The sequence below is a fragment of the Euleptes europaea genome, chromosome 1 (genome assembly GCF_029931775.1).
Source record: "Euleptes europaea isolate rEulEur1 chromosome 1, rEulEur1.hap1, whole genome shotgun sequence".
Lineage (NCBI taxonomy): Eukaryota > Metazoa > Chordata > Lepidosauria > Squamata > Sphaerodactylidae > Euleptes > Euleptes europaea.
The window spans coordinates 5,421,148-5,437,936 of NC_079312.1; the positions used below are offsets into that span (position 1 = coordinate 5,421,148).

At 44.3% G+C, this 16,789-nt stretch overlaps 1 protein-coding gene across 1 annotated transcript; it reads right to left on the reverse strand.

Moving 5' to 3' along the window:
• Positions 1 to 16,123: 16,123 nt before the first annotated feature.
• LOC130488864 (zinc finger protein 391-like) lies at positions 16,124 to 16,789 on the reverse strand (the record flags this gene model as incomplete). The annotated part of the gene is made up of 1 exon (XM_056862536.1): positions 16,124 to 16,789. A coding segment is annotated over one exon (666 nt), but the record flags the coding sequence as incomplete, so codon positions are not given.

The following is a 16,789-nucleotide window of genomic DNA, read 5'->3' on the forward strand; positions in this document are numbered from 1 at the left end:
CTAAGGTGCTACTGTCATCATTAGCCTCCTCTCCCCTCCTCCTTTCTCCTTTTGGTCAATAATTTTTTTTTGTTATTTGAGGATTAGTTTTCTCATGAGGCACCTTTACAACAAGATAAAGAAACACTTTCTTCTTCTTCCAGGCTGGGGTGTCCTTTGAGGAGGTGGCTGTGTACTTCACCCGGGGGGAGTGGGCCCTGCTGCGCCCAGCCCAAAGAGCTCTGTACAAGGAAGTCATGCTGGAGAATTTTGGGAACGTGGCCTCTCTGGGTAAAGGCATCTTTTTTCTCCTTGATGCCTTGAGATGTGACTACGACTCTCTCTCTGGTCACTCTAAGGAAGTGACTGTTCAGGACAGATGTGGTCAGGTGCTTTAGCTAAGCTCTGCCGCCCTTTCTAGAGATCTGGCAAGGATTGGGGTTTCTCCTGGCACAAGGGGAGGCCTTGCTTAGCAGTCCTTGGACCACATGAGAGGGCATCAGAAGAGGTGCCAGGAGATGTTGGTTTGGAGAAGGGGGGAGAGTCTAAGCAGGAGCTTAGCTGGCCAATCTGGGCCTTGCCTTATGTGGTCTGAGACGTGTCTGCGGAGGGAACTCTTCTGGCTTCTTGGCCACTTCCATGATTCTCATTTCTATCTATGCTGTGCAGAGAGTAGGCGTAGAACTGCCAATGGCAGCTGGTTGATTTGTGGCCTATAATGTACTTGGGGGGAGTGGCTCCCTCCCCAACTCTGTTGCTGGCTTGTTTTGTATTTCTGGAGGGACAGGATGAACCTGGATTGGAATTGGGGGATTTAAGTGCACACAGAGAAGGATTTCAACTTTGTGTTTTTCTTTTGATAAAAGGACCTCTGATTGCCAAACCTGACCTTATATCCTGGCTGGAGGAAGGGGAAGAGCAGTTTCTCCTGGTCTCTGATGAAGAGGAAAGATTGGCAGGCGGCTGCCTGGGTCTGTAGTGGGATTGTGTGTTGCTTGTGATTTCTTCCAAGGGCCGGTGGGTTTCTTTGGCCTTATCTATCCCCAGAGTGCCCTGATTTGGATGGCCCAGGCTAGCCTGATCTCGTCAGATCTCAGAAGCTAAGCAGGGTCAGCCCTGGTTAGTATTTGGATGGGAGACCACCAAGGAAGTTCAGGGTTGTTGTGCAGAGGAAGGCACTGGCAAACCACCTCTGTTAGTCTCTTGCCTTGAAAACTCCATAAAGAGTCGCCATAAGTCAGCTGTGACTTGACTGCTCTTTACACACACATCCCCAGAGTAGGTTCGTTCTCCTCAGAGGACCCTGGATAAGTTGTGAATGCAGCAATGGTGTCCGTAAATCATGAAAATGGGCAACTCCCTTCTCCCTAGTCCGATCTCTTTTCCCAAGTCTAGCTGAGGTTCATCCAGGTAGCGTCTCTCTGGCAAGGCTGTTTCCCAGACCTGCAATCCCTGAGATCAATCTGGGATTGAACCAAGAACCTTGCATTTGGAAGCGGGGAAAGATTTTTATAAAATAATAGTTGTTGAATCCATGACAACACCCATAACACAAAAATGACACGTGAACACACATGAAGCTGCCTCATACTGAATCAGAGCCTTGGTCCATCAAAATCAGTATTGTCTACTCAGACCGGCGGCAGCTCTTCAGGGTCTCAGGCGGACCCCAAGCAAGTCCAGACAGTGCCCACATAAACCATCTTCTCCCTCCCTCTCCCCAGCACAGAGCAGTGTTGTAAGTGATCCTGAAGGGCCTGGCCCATGAATCTTGGCCAACAGCTGAACATGCCAAGGTAAAACCCAGCATCTTGCAGAGACAATCCTGACTTCTCCACCTATTTTAACCCCTAATCAGGATTAACCTCTTCCAGTTCGGAGGCAAGTGCATGTTGTTTGAAGCAGTTGATCAGGAAGTTATTTGAGCAGCTCAAGAAAAGTGCAGGAGGGCTGTTAGTGGGAGAGTCCTGCAGAGCAGATACCCTGATGGGTGGGGAGACACACAGACGTAGTCATTTGCCAGTCAAGTGGGGTGGGGCAGGTTGGCCTAGAGTTGAGTCACATGTAGCACACAGTTTGGGTTACCAGCTCTGTGTTCCTACCATCTGTGAAGGGAGAGTGAATCGTAGAGTTGGAAGGGATCACCAGGGTCATCTAGTCCAACCCGCTGTGCAATGCAGGAAATTCACAACTACCTCCCCCCCAAACACACACCCAGTGATTCCTACTCCACACCCAGAAGATGGGGGGAAAAAACAAAAAACTCCAGGATCCCTGGCCTGGAGGAAAATTGCTTCCTGGCCCCAAAGTGGTGATCAGCAGTACCCTGGGCATGCAAGAAAGGACCATGAGAGCCAAACACTGATGCAAACCTTCCTGCCTTCCCTCTCATGTTCTGCCTAAGATCATATTATCAGCATTTTTGACAGATGGCCATCTATCCTCTGCTTAAAAACCTCAAGGGAAGGAGAGCCCACCACCTCCTGAGGAAACCTGTACCACTGAGGAACCTCTTTAACAGAAAGTTCTTCCTAATGTTTAGCCAGAAACGTTTTTGATTTGACTTCAACCCGTTGGTTCTAGTCTGACCTTCTGGGGCAACAGAAAATAACTTGGCACCATCCTCTATATTATGGTAATCCTATCATCTCTCAGTCGTCTCATCTCCAGGCTAAATATACCCAGCTCCTTCAATCTTTCCTCATAGGACTTGGTCTCCAGACCCCTCACCATCTTCATTGCCCTCCTCTGGATACGTTCTAGGTTGTCCACATTTTTCTTAAATTGTGGTGCTCAAAACTGAACACAATATTCTAGGTGAGATCTAACCAGAGCAGAGTAAAATGACACCATCACTTTGCGTGATTTGGACACTACTTCTGTTGATACAGCCCAAGATCCTATTTGCCTTTTTAGCTACCGCATCACACTGCTGACTCATGTTCAGTGTTTGGTCTACTAAGACCCCAAGATCCTTTTCACACACACTACAAGTCTCCCCCATCCTGTAATTATGCATTTGATTTTTCCTACCTAAATGCAGAACTCTACATTTATGTCTGTTGAAATGGAATTTATTGGTTTTAGCCCAGTTCTCCAGCCTGTCAAGATCATCCTGTATCTTGACTCTGTCTTCTACTGTATTTCCTACCCCTCCCAAGTTAGTATCATCTGCAAATTTAATAAGCATCCCCCCTATTCCTTCATCCAAATCATTTATAAAGATGTTGAACAGCACAGGGCCCAGGACAGATCCCTGAGGAACTCCACTAGTCACTTCTCTCCAAGTGGATGAGGAACCATTAGCAAGCACTCTTTGGGTGCGATCTGTCAAACAGTTACAGATCCACCTAACAGTAATAGGATCTAAACCACATTTTCCCAATTTGTCAACAAGAATATTATGTTGAACTTTATCGAAAGCCTTACTGAAATCACGATAAACTATGTCTCCAGCATTCCCATGATCCAGCAAGGTAGTAACTTTCTCAAAAAAGGAAATAAGATTAGTCTGACATGACTTGTTCTTGTGAAACTGTGCTGGCTCTTAGTAATCAGATCAATTATTTGTAAATGCTCAAGGACAGACTGTTTAATTATTTGTTCTAAAACTTTTCCAGGTATAGAAGTCAAGCTGATGGGTCGGTAGTTACTCAGATCCTCTTTTTCCCCTTCTTGAAGATGGAGACATTTGCCCGCCTCCAGTCTTCTGGCACCTCACCTGTTCTCCAACAATTCTCAAAAATAAAAGAGGCTCAGAAATTACATCTGCAAGTTCTTTGAGTACCCATGGATGCAATTCATCTGGCCCTGAGGACTTTGTACTACAATCATAGAGTTGGAAGGGACCACCAGGGCCATCAAGTCCAACCCCCTGCACAATGCAGGAAATTCACAACTACTTCCCCCACACACACACCCCTAGTGACCAGAAGATGCCCAAGATGCCCTCCCTCTCATCATCTGCCTAAGGTCACAGAATCAGCATTGCTGACAGATGGCCATCTAGCCTCTGCTTTAAAACCTCCAGGGAAGGAGAGTTTACCACTCCTGAGGAAGCCTGTTCCACTGAGGAACCGCTCTAACTGTTAGAAAATTCTTCCTAATGTCTAGACGGAAACTCTTTTGCTTTAATTTCAACCCGTTGGTTCTGGTCCGACCTTCTTGGGCAACAGAAAACAACTCGGCACCCTCCTCTATTTGACAGCCCTTCAAGTGCTAGAACATGGTTATCATATCCCCGCTCAGTCTTCTCCTCTTCAGGCTAAACATACTATCCCAATGCCAATCCTAGGCTGCAACTCCCTTCCCTCATCATGTGTTCTGTTTTTGCCATGTTGAGCACTGTTTCCCTCGCAAGAGAAGACTGAGGAAAAGTAGGAATTGAGTTCTGCCCTCTCTTCATCTCATGTTACAATTTCATTTTCTGATCCCCACAATGGGCTTATTATGTCCTTGTTCTTATTCTTACCCTGAACATAGGAAAATAATTCTTTTTTGTTGTGTTTAGCATCTCTTACTAGCCTAAGCTCATACTGAGCATTAGCTTTCCTAACACTCTCCCTACAAGCAATGGTTATTGGTTTATATTCATCTTTGGTTATAATGCCCTTCTTCCACTTTGTAAATGAGCCTTTTTTATTTCCCAAATCTTTAAAAAGCTGTTTATGGAGCCACTCTGGCCTTAGGCTGAGCTCGCTTTTCAAATATGAACTTGACCCTTTATTTTTTCCCATTCCTGCTGACTTCCCATGCTCAAGTATCTAAAAAAAAAGAGATGCTGAAGGCTTACTGGGGAACCCCTGTTCCTTTATCATACCCCTAGAGGAGAGATATCTTGTTTTGAAAGTGTCCAGACACTGAGCTTTTGAAGTCTATCATTCTCTACAGACGTTAGTTCAGTTTATTGCATACTTAGATCCATTTTCCATGTGTGTTCATCTCAGGTTTCTCTTTTTCTGCAGGTGGTGTGTGGGAGTTAGCGAATGAAACAAAAGAGCAACCAGTGATGGAAAAGAAAGATATCTATTCAGATGTGAATGAGAACAGTGAATATTGTGATGAGCTGAAGATGGAGGTGGGGAAACACCCACTTATTTGGAGGATACATTCCATTTTTTTAGAAGGTGACAATTCTCAAGAACCTCCACCCCTTCAAAATGTAGACCATAGAAAAGGGATCCCTGGAAGCATGGAAAGATTTTATGAAATAACAGTCACTGATACCCAGGGGAACACCCATAACAGAGATAAACCATATAAATGCTTGGAGTGTGGAAAATTCTTTGGGAGGAAAGATGTTCTAACTTCACATCAAAGAACTCACACTGGGGAGAAACCATATACATGCCTGGAGTGTGGGAAAAGCTTCAGTCGCAATACACTTCTGACTTCCCATCAAACAATTCACACTGGAGAGAAAAAATATAAATGCCTGGAGTGTGGAAAAAGCTTCACTCAGAGGGGAAAACTTACTTCCCATCAAAGAATTCACACAGGGGAGAAGCCGTACAAATGCCTGGAGTGTGGGAAATCCTTTGGGCTAAAAGACATTCTTACTGCCCATCAACGAATTCACACAGGGGAGAAACCATATAAATGCCTGGAGTGTGGGAAAAGTTTCAATCACAAAGGACATCTTATTTGCCATCAAAGAATTCATACAGGAGAGAAGCCACATATGTGCTTGGTGTGTGGGAAAAGCTTCAGTCAGACTTCCACCCTTGCTTCCCATCAAAGAATTCACACCGGGGAGAAAAAATATAAATGCCTGGAATGTGGAAAAAGCTTCAGTCAGAGGGGAAACCTTAATTACCATCAAAGAATTCACACACAGGAGAAGCCATATGAATGCCTAGAGTGTGGAAAAACCTTTAGGCGGAAAGATTATCTAACTTCCCATCAAAAAATTCACTCAAAGAAAAAACCGTATAAATGCCTTGAGTGTAGAAAAAGCTTTAATTCCCATGAAAAAACTCACACGGGACATATTCTAACTTTCCATTAAAGAATTCACACAGGAAAGAAACCATTTAAATACCTGGTGTGTGAAAGAAACGTCCGTCAGAGTACACACCTTAATTCATCTCCAAGAACTCACAGAGGGAAAAATCATAAACATGTCTGGAGGGTGGGAACATAGTGCCTGATACCAAATTGGATTAGGAAATTAGAAAGCGATGCAATGATATAGTGCATTTTGCACACTATATTGAATGATGAATAACCAGGCAGGTTATTCAAGTACGGTAAGTAGGAGCAAGGAAAGAATGCTACTGTAAAGGCAGGCACATTGCTTCAATGAGCAGAGCAGATCGAGGAGGTGGTCTTGGAGATGTGTGGGACCTAGTTGCTGATATTTCGAGGTCAGATCCAGACCCTAGAATGTAAACTGAAAATTAAGTGGTACTCAAAGGAATGAATCAAAATATGTTTAATGCATTGGCCTCCCTGGCTTGCCATACCTAATAGCGTGGGAGCTTAGCCCTTGAAATAAGGGGCATTATGCTCCATGTCTCACTCTTGTTTACTTCCCTTTTACCAGCATCTGCCGCTTTTTCAAATGTTACTGAGTTATGGAGCTCCAATAAATGTGTTGTTTTTATTCCCATGGTGCAGTCTCTTTTCAGAGAACAGTATGCATTCTCTGTCTCACTTTTAATAAGTTGTGGAATTCTGCAACAGCTGGAGTTTCCATCTCTAAGGGCAGACCCATGAAGGGTGTGTATCAGTAGTCTAGCCTCTTAAATACTGAGGCCTAGATCCATGTGGCAGGTTGGGCTTGTCAAGCTAAAGAGGCATCCTCCATGCAGAAACGCAGATACAGATATAGATAAGCCAAGTCTACTGTGATCCATTCAAAGGCCAGCAATGTTCTTGTTCCCCCCCTTTCCAGGATATCCCTGCAGAAGGACCCCCTGGTCCACAAGTGATGAGCAACAGGCCAAGGCCCCATTGGCTCCTGCCTGTGGTCCAGCAAGAGCTTCAGAACACAAAGGCCCAGAGGGAGAGAGGGAAGAGCAGGGCACCCAGCCCCAGAAAGTCAGCTTCCAGCCTAAGACACACTGGAGAAAGAAAGGGTTTGCAGGCAGGGGAAGCTACAGCAGAAATCTGGGGGGAGGCAGAAGAGAGATGCTGCAGTTCTCTGGGAGAACAGGCACTGCCTGATGTCCTGGCAGCAGAAGGCAAATGGCATTCTTGTAAGCCAGTGTGATTCTGCTTGAGCATGCAGTTCTAAGGGGTGGGTGGTTTTAAGGGGTGAGCATGTATACAATATACAAGCTCACCCCTTAGAACTAATCCAGAGTTTTCCACATACAGGCCTCCTTCGGTCTCTTCCAGATTCATCTGTGATGCATGAAATGGACCCTTTTGTCTGTGTAAACTTCCAAAAGGGGTTGAGACACTGTCTCTGGGGTCTTGACTGAAAACTGGGATGGAGATGGCAGCGAAGCTGTAGCAGAGGCATAACGAAGGTGAAGCCCTGATCTGAGCAGTCCTTGTTTACGGAATCCCCAGAAGATGACATCTTGTCCCATGGAATAAAGGGGGAAGGTGGACACGAAAGGGTGGAGAAATGGCCTTCTCTCCTCTGTGCCCACCCCTGGGGATTGGGCTCCCTCCTCTGACTAAGGAAAGAGTCCGAAGGATGGTGTCTAGGGTGAGTTGGGGGCTCTCTGGTTCTCTTCCTCCCTTCATGCTGATGGACCCATCTTCAGTTAGACAGAGATAACCTTAGAGTAACTTTGAGGGCCTGCCCCTTTTGATTGGATGGGTCAGGGAGGAGGGGGGTGGGCTGCTAGAGGGAAAATGTTCTCAGACATTGCTATTAGGCCTTATGATTAATTTTAAAGGTGCTTTGTCTCTTCTCATGCAATTTTATTTCCTCTGGGCCTTTAGGTTTCCGTTTTATTCACGATTTTTGCTGGTTTTTTTAGTAGGAGGGGGCCTTGCCTTTCATTATATATGTTGGTTCTAATCTGAACGTTTATGGTTTCTATAGTCACTGTATTCTGAGGAGTACCGTTTGTTGTGCTTAATACAGTGTGTAACTAGTTTTTGTTCAGTTACTGTGCCTGAGTTTCTTATTGGATCAGTGTGGAACAAAAGGGCAAAAATCGAACTCAGTTCTGCAGTTTCCAGCCGGTGGTCCCTCAACCCTGTATTAACCACTCTCACTGGCCGTAGATCTTCAGGGAAACACTTTTCTCAGGCTGAGTCTGGCCTTTCCCGGCCCCTCCTTCCACAGGACCCTTGCTTGGAGACCCCAGAGACTGAATCTGGAATCTCCTGCAAGTGAAGCCAGTGCTTGACCACCGAGCCACAGGCTCACCCCTCCTTTGCCCTCCAGGCCCAAGTGGTGCCCTGGAGGACAAAGTAGGACTCTGCCACCCTTCCCTCCTCATTCAAGTCAGAAAAAAAGGTTAGGATTCAAGAATGTTTATTTACTTATTTATAATAAAAATATAGACATTTTAACTGAATTTTAAAAGTCCATCTTAACACTCATACAATGAATGCGGTAAACTGCACAGTAGTTAACGTTTTAAAGTTTTAACAACTGTTTCCAGCTGTTAAAAGTGTTTCTGATAGGTGTTTTAAACACCTGCGCTTTGGGTTGCAAATCTCTTTTCTGCAAAGCAACTACTTTGGGGGACGCTATAAAAGCCCTGAAAAGATAAATATTATTAATTAGACCCCACTCGCTCACCATCTCCATAGCTTCCTGTACTCACAATTCTGTTTCTGTCCCGGTGTTCTCTGCTTGCTAACACCCCCCAAGTGTTTGGCCATATTTTTCTCCTAGAATGATAATTGTTTTCAGTACAGTTGCTTCCTCTGCTGCTGCTTCTAGAATATTATTCCAGGGTACATCATCCTCAAGAAGACCTCTTAAGTTGCAATATGTTTTAATTAATTTGCTAAAGGTTTGTTGTGTCTCAGCTCTGTTTCTACCATCTTAATTCAAAGTATCTAGAATATCATAAAGTAAGTTAGACATACTTTACCCAATCATGCCATTTGTGAACCTCCCCAGTACAGCAGGACTAGAAAGATCTGAAAGTTCGTAATCCATGTTTAGGATGAATAGACCTTTAGATGTTATTTTGGTCTTTAAATGTCTGGTGTATGCAGAAGCTAGAGAAATCTCTGATTCCATGAGTTCATGTAAGAACTGAAATCTTTAGAGAGTATTTTCAGTCCATGCCAGGACCAGATTCATGAAACCATAGAGAAATCTCTGAGTGTTCTCAGCCTATGAAAGGCCTCTGATCTATGCTAAGATCAGGGAGATCTGTGTGTGTGCATGCCATCTTTAGCCTTGCCCAAACTAGAAAGCTATGCAAAGCTTAAAGCTATGTAAAGATCAAAAGAGTTCTGTGTAAGACCTTAGTCTAAGAGAAGTCTTAAGAACTTCCATGTCTATAAGGGCTGGATAGATCTTAGTGAACACTTCTCAATTCATGCAAGCATTAAGGAGTTTTCAGTGCCTCCGTTTAAAAGATGGAGAGATGTATAGGGAGTTTTTAGAACCTCTACATCTACGCAAAGACTTGGAGAAATCTAAGCTCCTCCAGTCCATGAGGACTGGTAAGCTCCAAGAATCCATGCAAGGGTTGATGGATTCCAAGAGCTCCCATCTTATTTGAAATATGTGAAATCTATAGGTATTCAGTCCAGATACCCAGTCCTCACAAGGACTGGATATCTAGAGAGAATCCTCAGTTTAGGGAGTTCTCCAGTCTTATTTACAAGTTTTATAGGAAGACTTGTAAATGTTGGAGAAATCTGTAAGTATTCAGAGCACGCAAGGGCTAAACAACTTAGAGAGACTGTTTAGGCAAGAAAGTCTTAACCCAGATGGAAGGTCTAAGAGCCTCAATCCATGCAAGAATCAAGGTCTGAGAGCCCACATCCCACGCAAGGGGTGGAGAGTCCATTCAGGCCAGAAGGTATCAACCTGTTAGGAACTCTAACTCTTGGCTAGAAAGTTCCTCCTTATATATCCTTCAAGATCAGTGTCTATCTGATCTTGAGAGAGCAAACTGCACCAGCACTGTATGTTACCTGGGCTGCAGCTCCTCTGCACTTACCATATAAGGAGTTCCTTTCCTGACCATAGCCACTTGTACTAAACAGTCAGTATGTGTCTTTGTTATGTTTCTTTTTTGGTTGCCTTCTCCAGCATTCTCTTCTCTTTAAAGAAATGATTAATATGCATCCTTCCTTTACTTTATAGGACTTAAAATTCAATATAAAATCACATTGTGTTATTACATTACATCATTTGTTAACAGTCAGGATATATATTATCAGAGGACAAAGAAGGAACAGAGCAAATCTGCGGCTCATAGCTCAAACATTTCTGATAGTGGCAACATTTCAAGACAGAGCTACAGCTTGTGCCTGTGACACAGGAATACAACAAGACCTTGGCAAGGAATGTTTAGGCTGGTTCCTTTTAAATGAAAAGTCAAGCCTCTAAATAAGACTGGTGCTCTCTAAATAAGACAGTGCTTTTGGACTTCAAATAGGAAAATTCTACAACTTCTGCTATTTAATCTTTGCCCATTACAGTCTATGGTGGTCAAGGCGGCCTTTTTCCATCTCCTTTGGGCCCGCCAGCTGGTGCCTTATCTCTCCCACCCTGACCTAGCCACGGTCATTCACGTGATGGTCACCTCTAGGCTAGATTACTGTAAGTCGCTCTATGTAGGGCTGCCCTTGAGAATGATCCCGAGGCTGCCGCTGGTACAGAGTGCTGTGGTAATGCTCGACTGGGGCCTCTATTTGAGAGCACATTCAGCAAGTTCTTCGCCAACTTCACTGGCTACAGCTGGAGTCTCGGACCAGGTTCAAGGAGCTGGATTTCTCCTTTAAAGCCATTCACCGTCTGGAACCTTCATCTTTGGGAACGCCTCTCCCAATACACCACCAAAGAACATTGCATTCCCCGGCGCTAAGAGTGTGCGGCTGTCCTTGACAAACCTGGTGGAATGCTCTTCCTGGTAACTGAACTATTACACCAGGCTGAACTATTACACCAGGCTGAACTATTACACCAGGCTTGTCAAGGACTGAACTATGGTGTAAACTGAACTATTACACCAGATTGAAAGTAGCCGCCGATGTCATCAGTAATGGCCTCCCCACCCTTCCCCCCTCCTTTTTTGTTTGAATTAGGGGGCCGGTCTGTATCTGCTTTATCGGCAAATTGGTTTTCGCACCATCTATTGTTAGGTTTGTGTTTAGTCTGTTGATGTAGTTTTCAAGGTTTTAAATTACTATGATTTTAAAGTTGTAACTTGCCCTGATTCTGCTTCTGCTTGTCAGAAATTTAAAATATAAATAAAACTTTCTCCATCCCGTGCATAATTTTATAAAACTTCACTGTGCCTCCCCTTAGTGTTCTCTTTTCTAAACTGAGTAGCCCCAGACTCTTCAGCCTTTTCTTCACAGGGAAGGTGCTCCAACTCCCTAATCATCTTGGATGCCCTCTTCTGCTCTTTTTCCAGCTCTGCAATGTCCTATTTAAGATACCGTGACCAAAACTGTGCACAGTATTCCAAATGAGACAGCACCAAAGATTAATACAGGGGAATTATAATATCTACCATTTTATTTTCAACCCCTTTCCTAATAATCCCCAACATACATTGGTTCTCATAGGTTATCCAGGCTGTGTAACCGTGGTCTTGGTATTTTCTTTCCTGCCGTTTCACCAGCAGCTGTGGCCGGCATCTTCAGAGGAGTAACACTGAAGGACACTGAAGGTTCCACATAGTATTCTAGTTGACAAATTGGGAAAATGTGGTTTAGATCCTATTACTGTTAGGTGGATCTGTAACTGTTTGACAGATCGCACCCAAAGAGTGCTTGTTAATGGTTCCTCATCCACTTGGAGAGAAGTGACTAGTGGAGTTCCTCAGGGATCTGTCCTGGGCCCTGTGCTGTTCAACATTTTTATAAATGATTTGGATGAAGGAATAGGGAGAATGCTTATTAAATTTGCAGACGATACTAAATTGGGAGGGGTAGCAAATATGGTAGAAGACAGAGCCAGGATACAAGATGATCTTGACAGGCTGGAGAATTGGGCAAACAGCGCATTTCTGAAAGGAATGCCTGCGCCAGGCTTAGGAGGCAACCCGGCGGCTTTGCATCCTAAGGTTTTGGCACTGCCAAAGCCTCCGCCTGGTGTAAAAAACGTGTGCAACCCTCATAGGGTTGCACAGGAGACATGCCACCTAAAAGGTGGCGTATCTCATGAAAAATAAAAGGGGGTGTTCCTGAGCCGAAATGCCTCAGGAGGCCGCCTAATGGTGGCCCCACCCCCCACCAGCACTGGACCACCACAGGAATGCTTCCCAGGATGCCGGAACGCCTCCTAGGGTGCCGCAGTAGCCTGTGCCAGCAGCTGGATGCCAGGGGGAGCCTCCAGTGGTGTCCGGACCCAGCGCTGCTGCGCCAGTGGCCAGGGCCCGGCAGCCTGGCTTGCATGCCGGCACTGGGGCCATTAACGCCAGCGTGCACCTTCCGGGCGCCAGCGCTGTGGGCCCTTGCGCTGGAAGAGGATTTCCTCAGCCTCCTAAGGCCTTTGGTAAGTGCTGCCGGCGCATTTCAGGAATGCACTGAAAAACTAATAAAATGCACTTCAACACAGATAAATGTAAAGTTCTACATTTAGGTAGGAAAAATCAAATACATAATTATAGGATGGGGGAGACTTGTCTTAGCAGTAGTGTGTGCAAAATTGATGATGGGGTCTTAGTGGACCAAAACAGTGAACATGAGTCGGCAGTGTGATGCGGTAGCTAAAAAGGCAAATGTGATCTTGGGCTGTATCAACAGAAGTGTAGTGTCTAGATCACGTGAAGTGCTGGTAATCACTTTAGTCTGCTCTGGTTAGACCTCACCTATAGTTCTGTGTTCAATTTTGGGCACCGCAATTTAAGAAAGATGTAGACAAGCTGGAACGTGTGCAGAGGAGGGCAACAAAGATTGTGAGGGGTCTGAGGACCAAATAATATGAGGAAAGGTTGAAGGAGCTGGGTATGTTTAGCCTGAAGAGAAGACTGAGAGGGGATATGATAACCATGTTCAAGTACTTGAAGAGCTGTCATATACAGGAGGGTGCTGAGTTGTTTTCTGTTGCCCCAGGTCGGACCAGAACCAATGGGTTGAAATTAAATCAAGAGTTTCCGTCTAAGACATTAGGAAGAATTTTCTAACAGAGTGGTTACTCAGTGAAACAGGCTTCCTCGGAAGGTGGTAAGCTCTCCTTCCCTGGAGGTTTTTAAGAAGAGGTTAGATGGCCATCTGTCAGCAATGCTGATTCTGTGACCTTAGGCAGATGAAGAGAGGGAGGGCATCTTGGCCATCTTCTGGTCACTAGGGGTGAGGGAGGGGGAGGTAGTTGTGAATTTCCTGCATTGTGCAGGGGGTTGGACTTTATGACCCTGGTGGTCCCTTCCAACTGTATGATTCTATCAAGAAAGAAATAGCTGAATTTATACAGCAGACATTAGAGCACAATTATAGTGAGAAACATATACGATTTCCTCCTGCAGACAGAGGAGAGTGCCTCAGTTCCATTTACTTCCCAAAATACAGAAGTGTACCTACCTGGCACCAGGAAGAACCATAGTGTCAGGATGTAGACTGTGATGGGACCTTTAGCTATGTATTTGGACCTGTTTTTAAAGACCTCTGCCCAAACCACCGGCTCATATCTTAGGAACATGGATTTTTTGAACCACATAAGATACATACTGAAGAGATTATGTTTGTCACTATGGATGTGGTTTCCCTGTACACTAATACTCTACAGGATGAGGGTATCAAAGTATTACAAGAGAGACTAGATAGAAGAGAGTATTTGGATCCAACCCACAACAGTCTGGTGCCAAATTGTAGAGATCTGCCTCAAAAAAAAATATTTTTTTCAATTTCAAAATATTTTTTTACTTGCAAGTCTTATGTACAGATTGTAGAATCAGTTTATTCTGCAGAATTATAACCTCTTTAGAAAATATCCTATCCTATACAAAAGGTATATGGATGATGTATTCCTCATTTGCACAGGCTCTGAAGAACTACTTCACCAGTTTGGCTGGTATATCAATACTATACACTTTTCTATTAAATTTGAAATGCAATTTGATAAATCCAGTCTGAATTTTTCAGATGTAGTGGATAGAAGATCAGGCACAGCAATACAGACCGGTATACATAGGAAACCAAGAGGAACTCATTTTTAGCTGGCGATAGTTTTCATCCGCCCTGACCTGGATGGCCCCGGCTAGCCTGATCTCATCAGATTTCAGAAGCTAAGCAGGGTCTACCCTGGTTAGTATTTGGATGGGAGACCACCAAGGAATACCAGGGTTGCTATGCAGAGGAAGGCACTGGCAAACCACCTGTTAGTCTCTTGCCATGAACACCCCAAAAAGGGGTCGCCATAAGTCGGCTGCAACCTCGGCACTTTACACACACAGTTTTCATCCTCACCACCTAAAATGGAACCTGCCATATTCACCTTTCTTAAGACTGAGACGTGACTGAAGTCTGGAAGCACATTTCTATCAACAGGCTCAGCTTCTAACAAGGCAATTGTTGGGAAGGGGCTATGAAACCAGAACTGTCAAACAAAAAACATTTCATGATCATCATCGTTAACTCCCAAGAAGAAGAGACAGAACACTGATAGAATGGTGATCTCGCTTAAATACAACAGAACATATGTTCATGTAATGGACATAATACAAAAACACTGGCACCTATCTGGGGACCCCTGGTGTAGTCTCCCGCCCCCCCCTTTGCATTCAGGCGAGCTAGAAATCTCCAAGATATGCTGGTCAGAAGCCGATTGAGTGATCCTGCTGCTGAAAACAGAACTATTGATGGAGGAGCTATTGTGAAAGAGTTTCCAGTGTGGTCCCTGCTACGTGTGCTCTCTCTCTCTAAAAACACCAACTTTCATAACTCATCCAAAGACAGAACTTTTCCAATCAATTCTTTGGTTAATTGTAATTCTAAAGGATGTATCTCTGTGGTCCAGTGCCCTTGTAAACCTATGTATGTAGGCTGTTCTTTGAGAACTATCAAGACCTTTATCCTTAAGTAGATAAGCTGTATTAGAAAAAGGAAAGACTTATAATGTCTTAACTTGTGTAACATTTAAAGATTTTGTATCCATCTACATACCTACATTTATATATTTTTTAATTGAAGCACTACATTAAAATGTACATCAAGTTGTTTTCTGCTTCTTAGGTGGCTAACTGAATAAGATAACATACTTCTTCTCAGGAAGGGGTCGATTCTAGGAACGTAGTCACTGAAAGGCACTGACCCACTTCACCTAAGAAATACCACATGCACACACATATACAAAACTGACATATACAAAAGAATGATGAAAAGAAAGGGAAACAGGTAAGGATAAAGAGGAGAGAGGTCAATATTAGCTGATCCAAGGTGAGTGAGAAGCTGAGAATTCCTGTGAAGCAAATGTCTAGTGATGGAGGGTTCTGCAAAGCAGTTACAAGAGTACCCAGGTAATGGGGGAAACCTGGCACACTCTTTTCACACAACTGGGTGCCCCTTTTAGTCCCACAGTTTGGCATGGGACTGGACTTTTTGATGATCATTGGTTCAAGAAATAAAATTTGAACTTGATTGCATGTTTTGAAGTAACTGCCCTCAAACCTCAGCAGGAAGAGTCACAAATGTCAACCAATATTCGAAGATAGGGAGGATTTCAAAGCACCTGTTGTGCCTGAGTCGATCAGGTGTTACAGCTGCTCAGAGGTGATTGTCCATTAACTGGAAATGATCTCGCATTGCTTTGATTAAATTTTCTTTAAGCAGAGATATTTTTGTACACAGGCCATGGAGACGGGGGGGGGGTATATAAAAGCCCGAGTGACATCCTGCCTTACACTGTGCATTTAAAAAGGTTTTTTCCATTGTGTGGGTTCTTAGATTTCCTTGACGATGGCCACTGTGCCTGAATCTTTTGCCAAACTCTCAGCATTCAAAGGGTTTCCAGCCTATATGGATTCTTTGATGCACTTTAAGATTGCCACTGCGACTGAACCTCTTTCCACATTCCGAGAATTCAAAATGTTTCTCCCATATGGGTTCTTTGATGCTTTTGAAGAGTGTCATTGCGACTGAATCTCTTTCCACACTCCAAGCATTCAAAAGGTTTCTCCCCTGTGTGGGTTTTTTGATGCTGCTGAAGAGTGCCATTGCAACTAAATCTCTTTCCACACTCTGAGCATTCAAAAGGTTTCTCCCCTGTGTGCATTCTTTGATGCTGCTGAAGAGTGACACTGCGACTGAATCGCTTTCCACACTCTGAGCATTCAAAAGGTTTCTCCCCTGTGTGGATTCTTTGATGTCTTTGAAGATTGCTACGCTGACTGAATCTCTTTCCACACTCTGAGCATTCAAAAGGTTTCTCCCCTGTGTGGGTTCTTTGATGCTGTTTAAGAGTGCGACTGCAACTAAATCTCTTTCCACACTCTGAGCATTCAAAAGGTTTCTCCCCTGTGTGCGTTCTTTGATGATGCTGAAGAGTGCAGCTGTGACTGAATCTCTTTCCACACTCTGAGCATTCAAAAGGTTTCATCCCTGTGTGGGTTCTCTGATGCAGTTGACGACTGCAACTTTGGCTGAATCTCTTTCCACACTCTGGGCATTCAAAAGGTTTCTCCCCTGTGTGGGTTCTTTGATGGCTTTGAAGATGGTCGCTGCGACTGAATCTCTTTCCACATTGAGAGCATTCAAAAGGTTTCTCCCC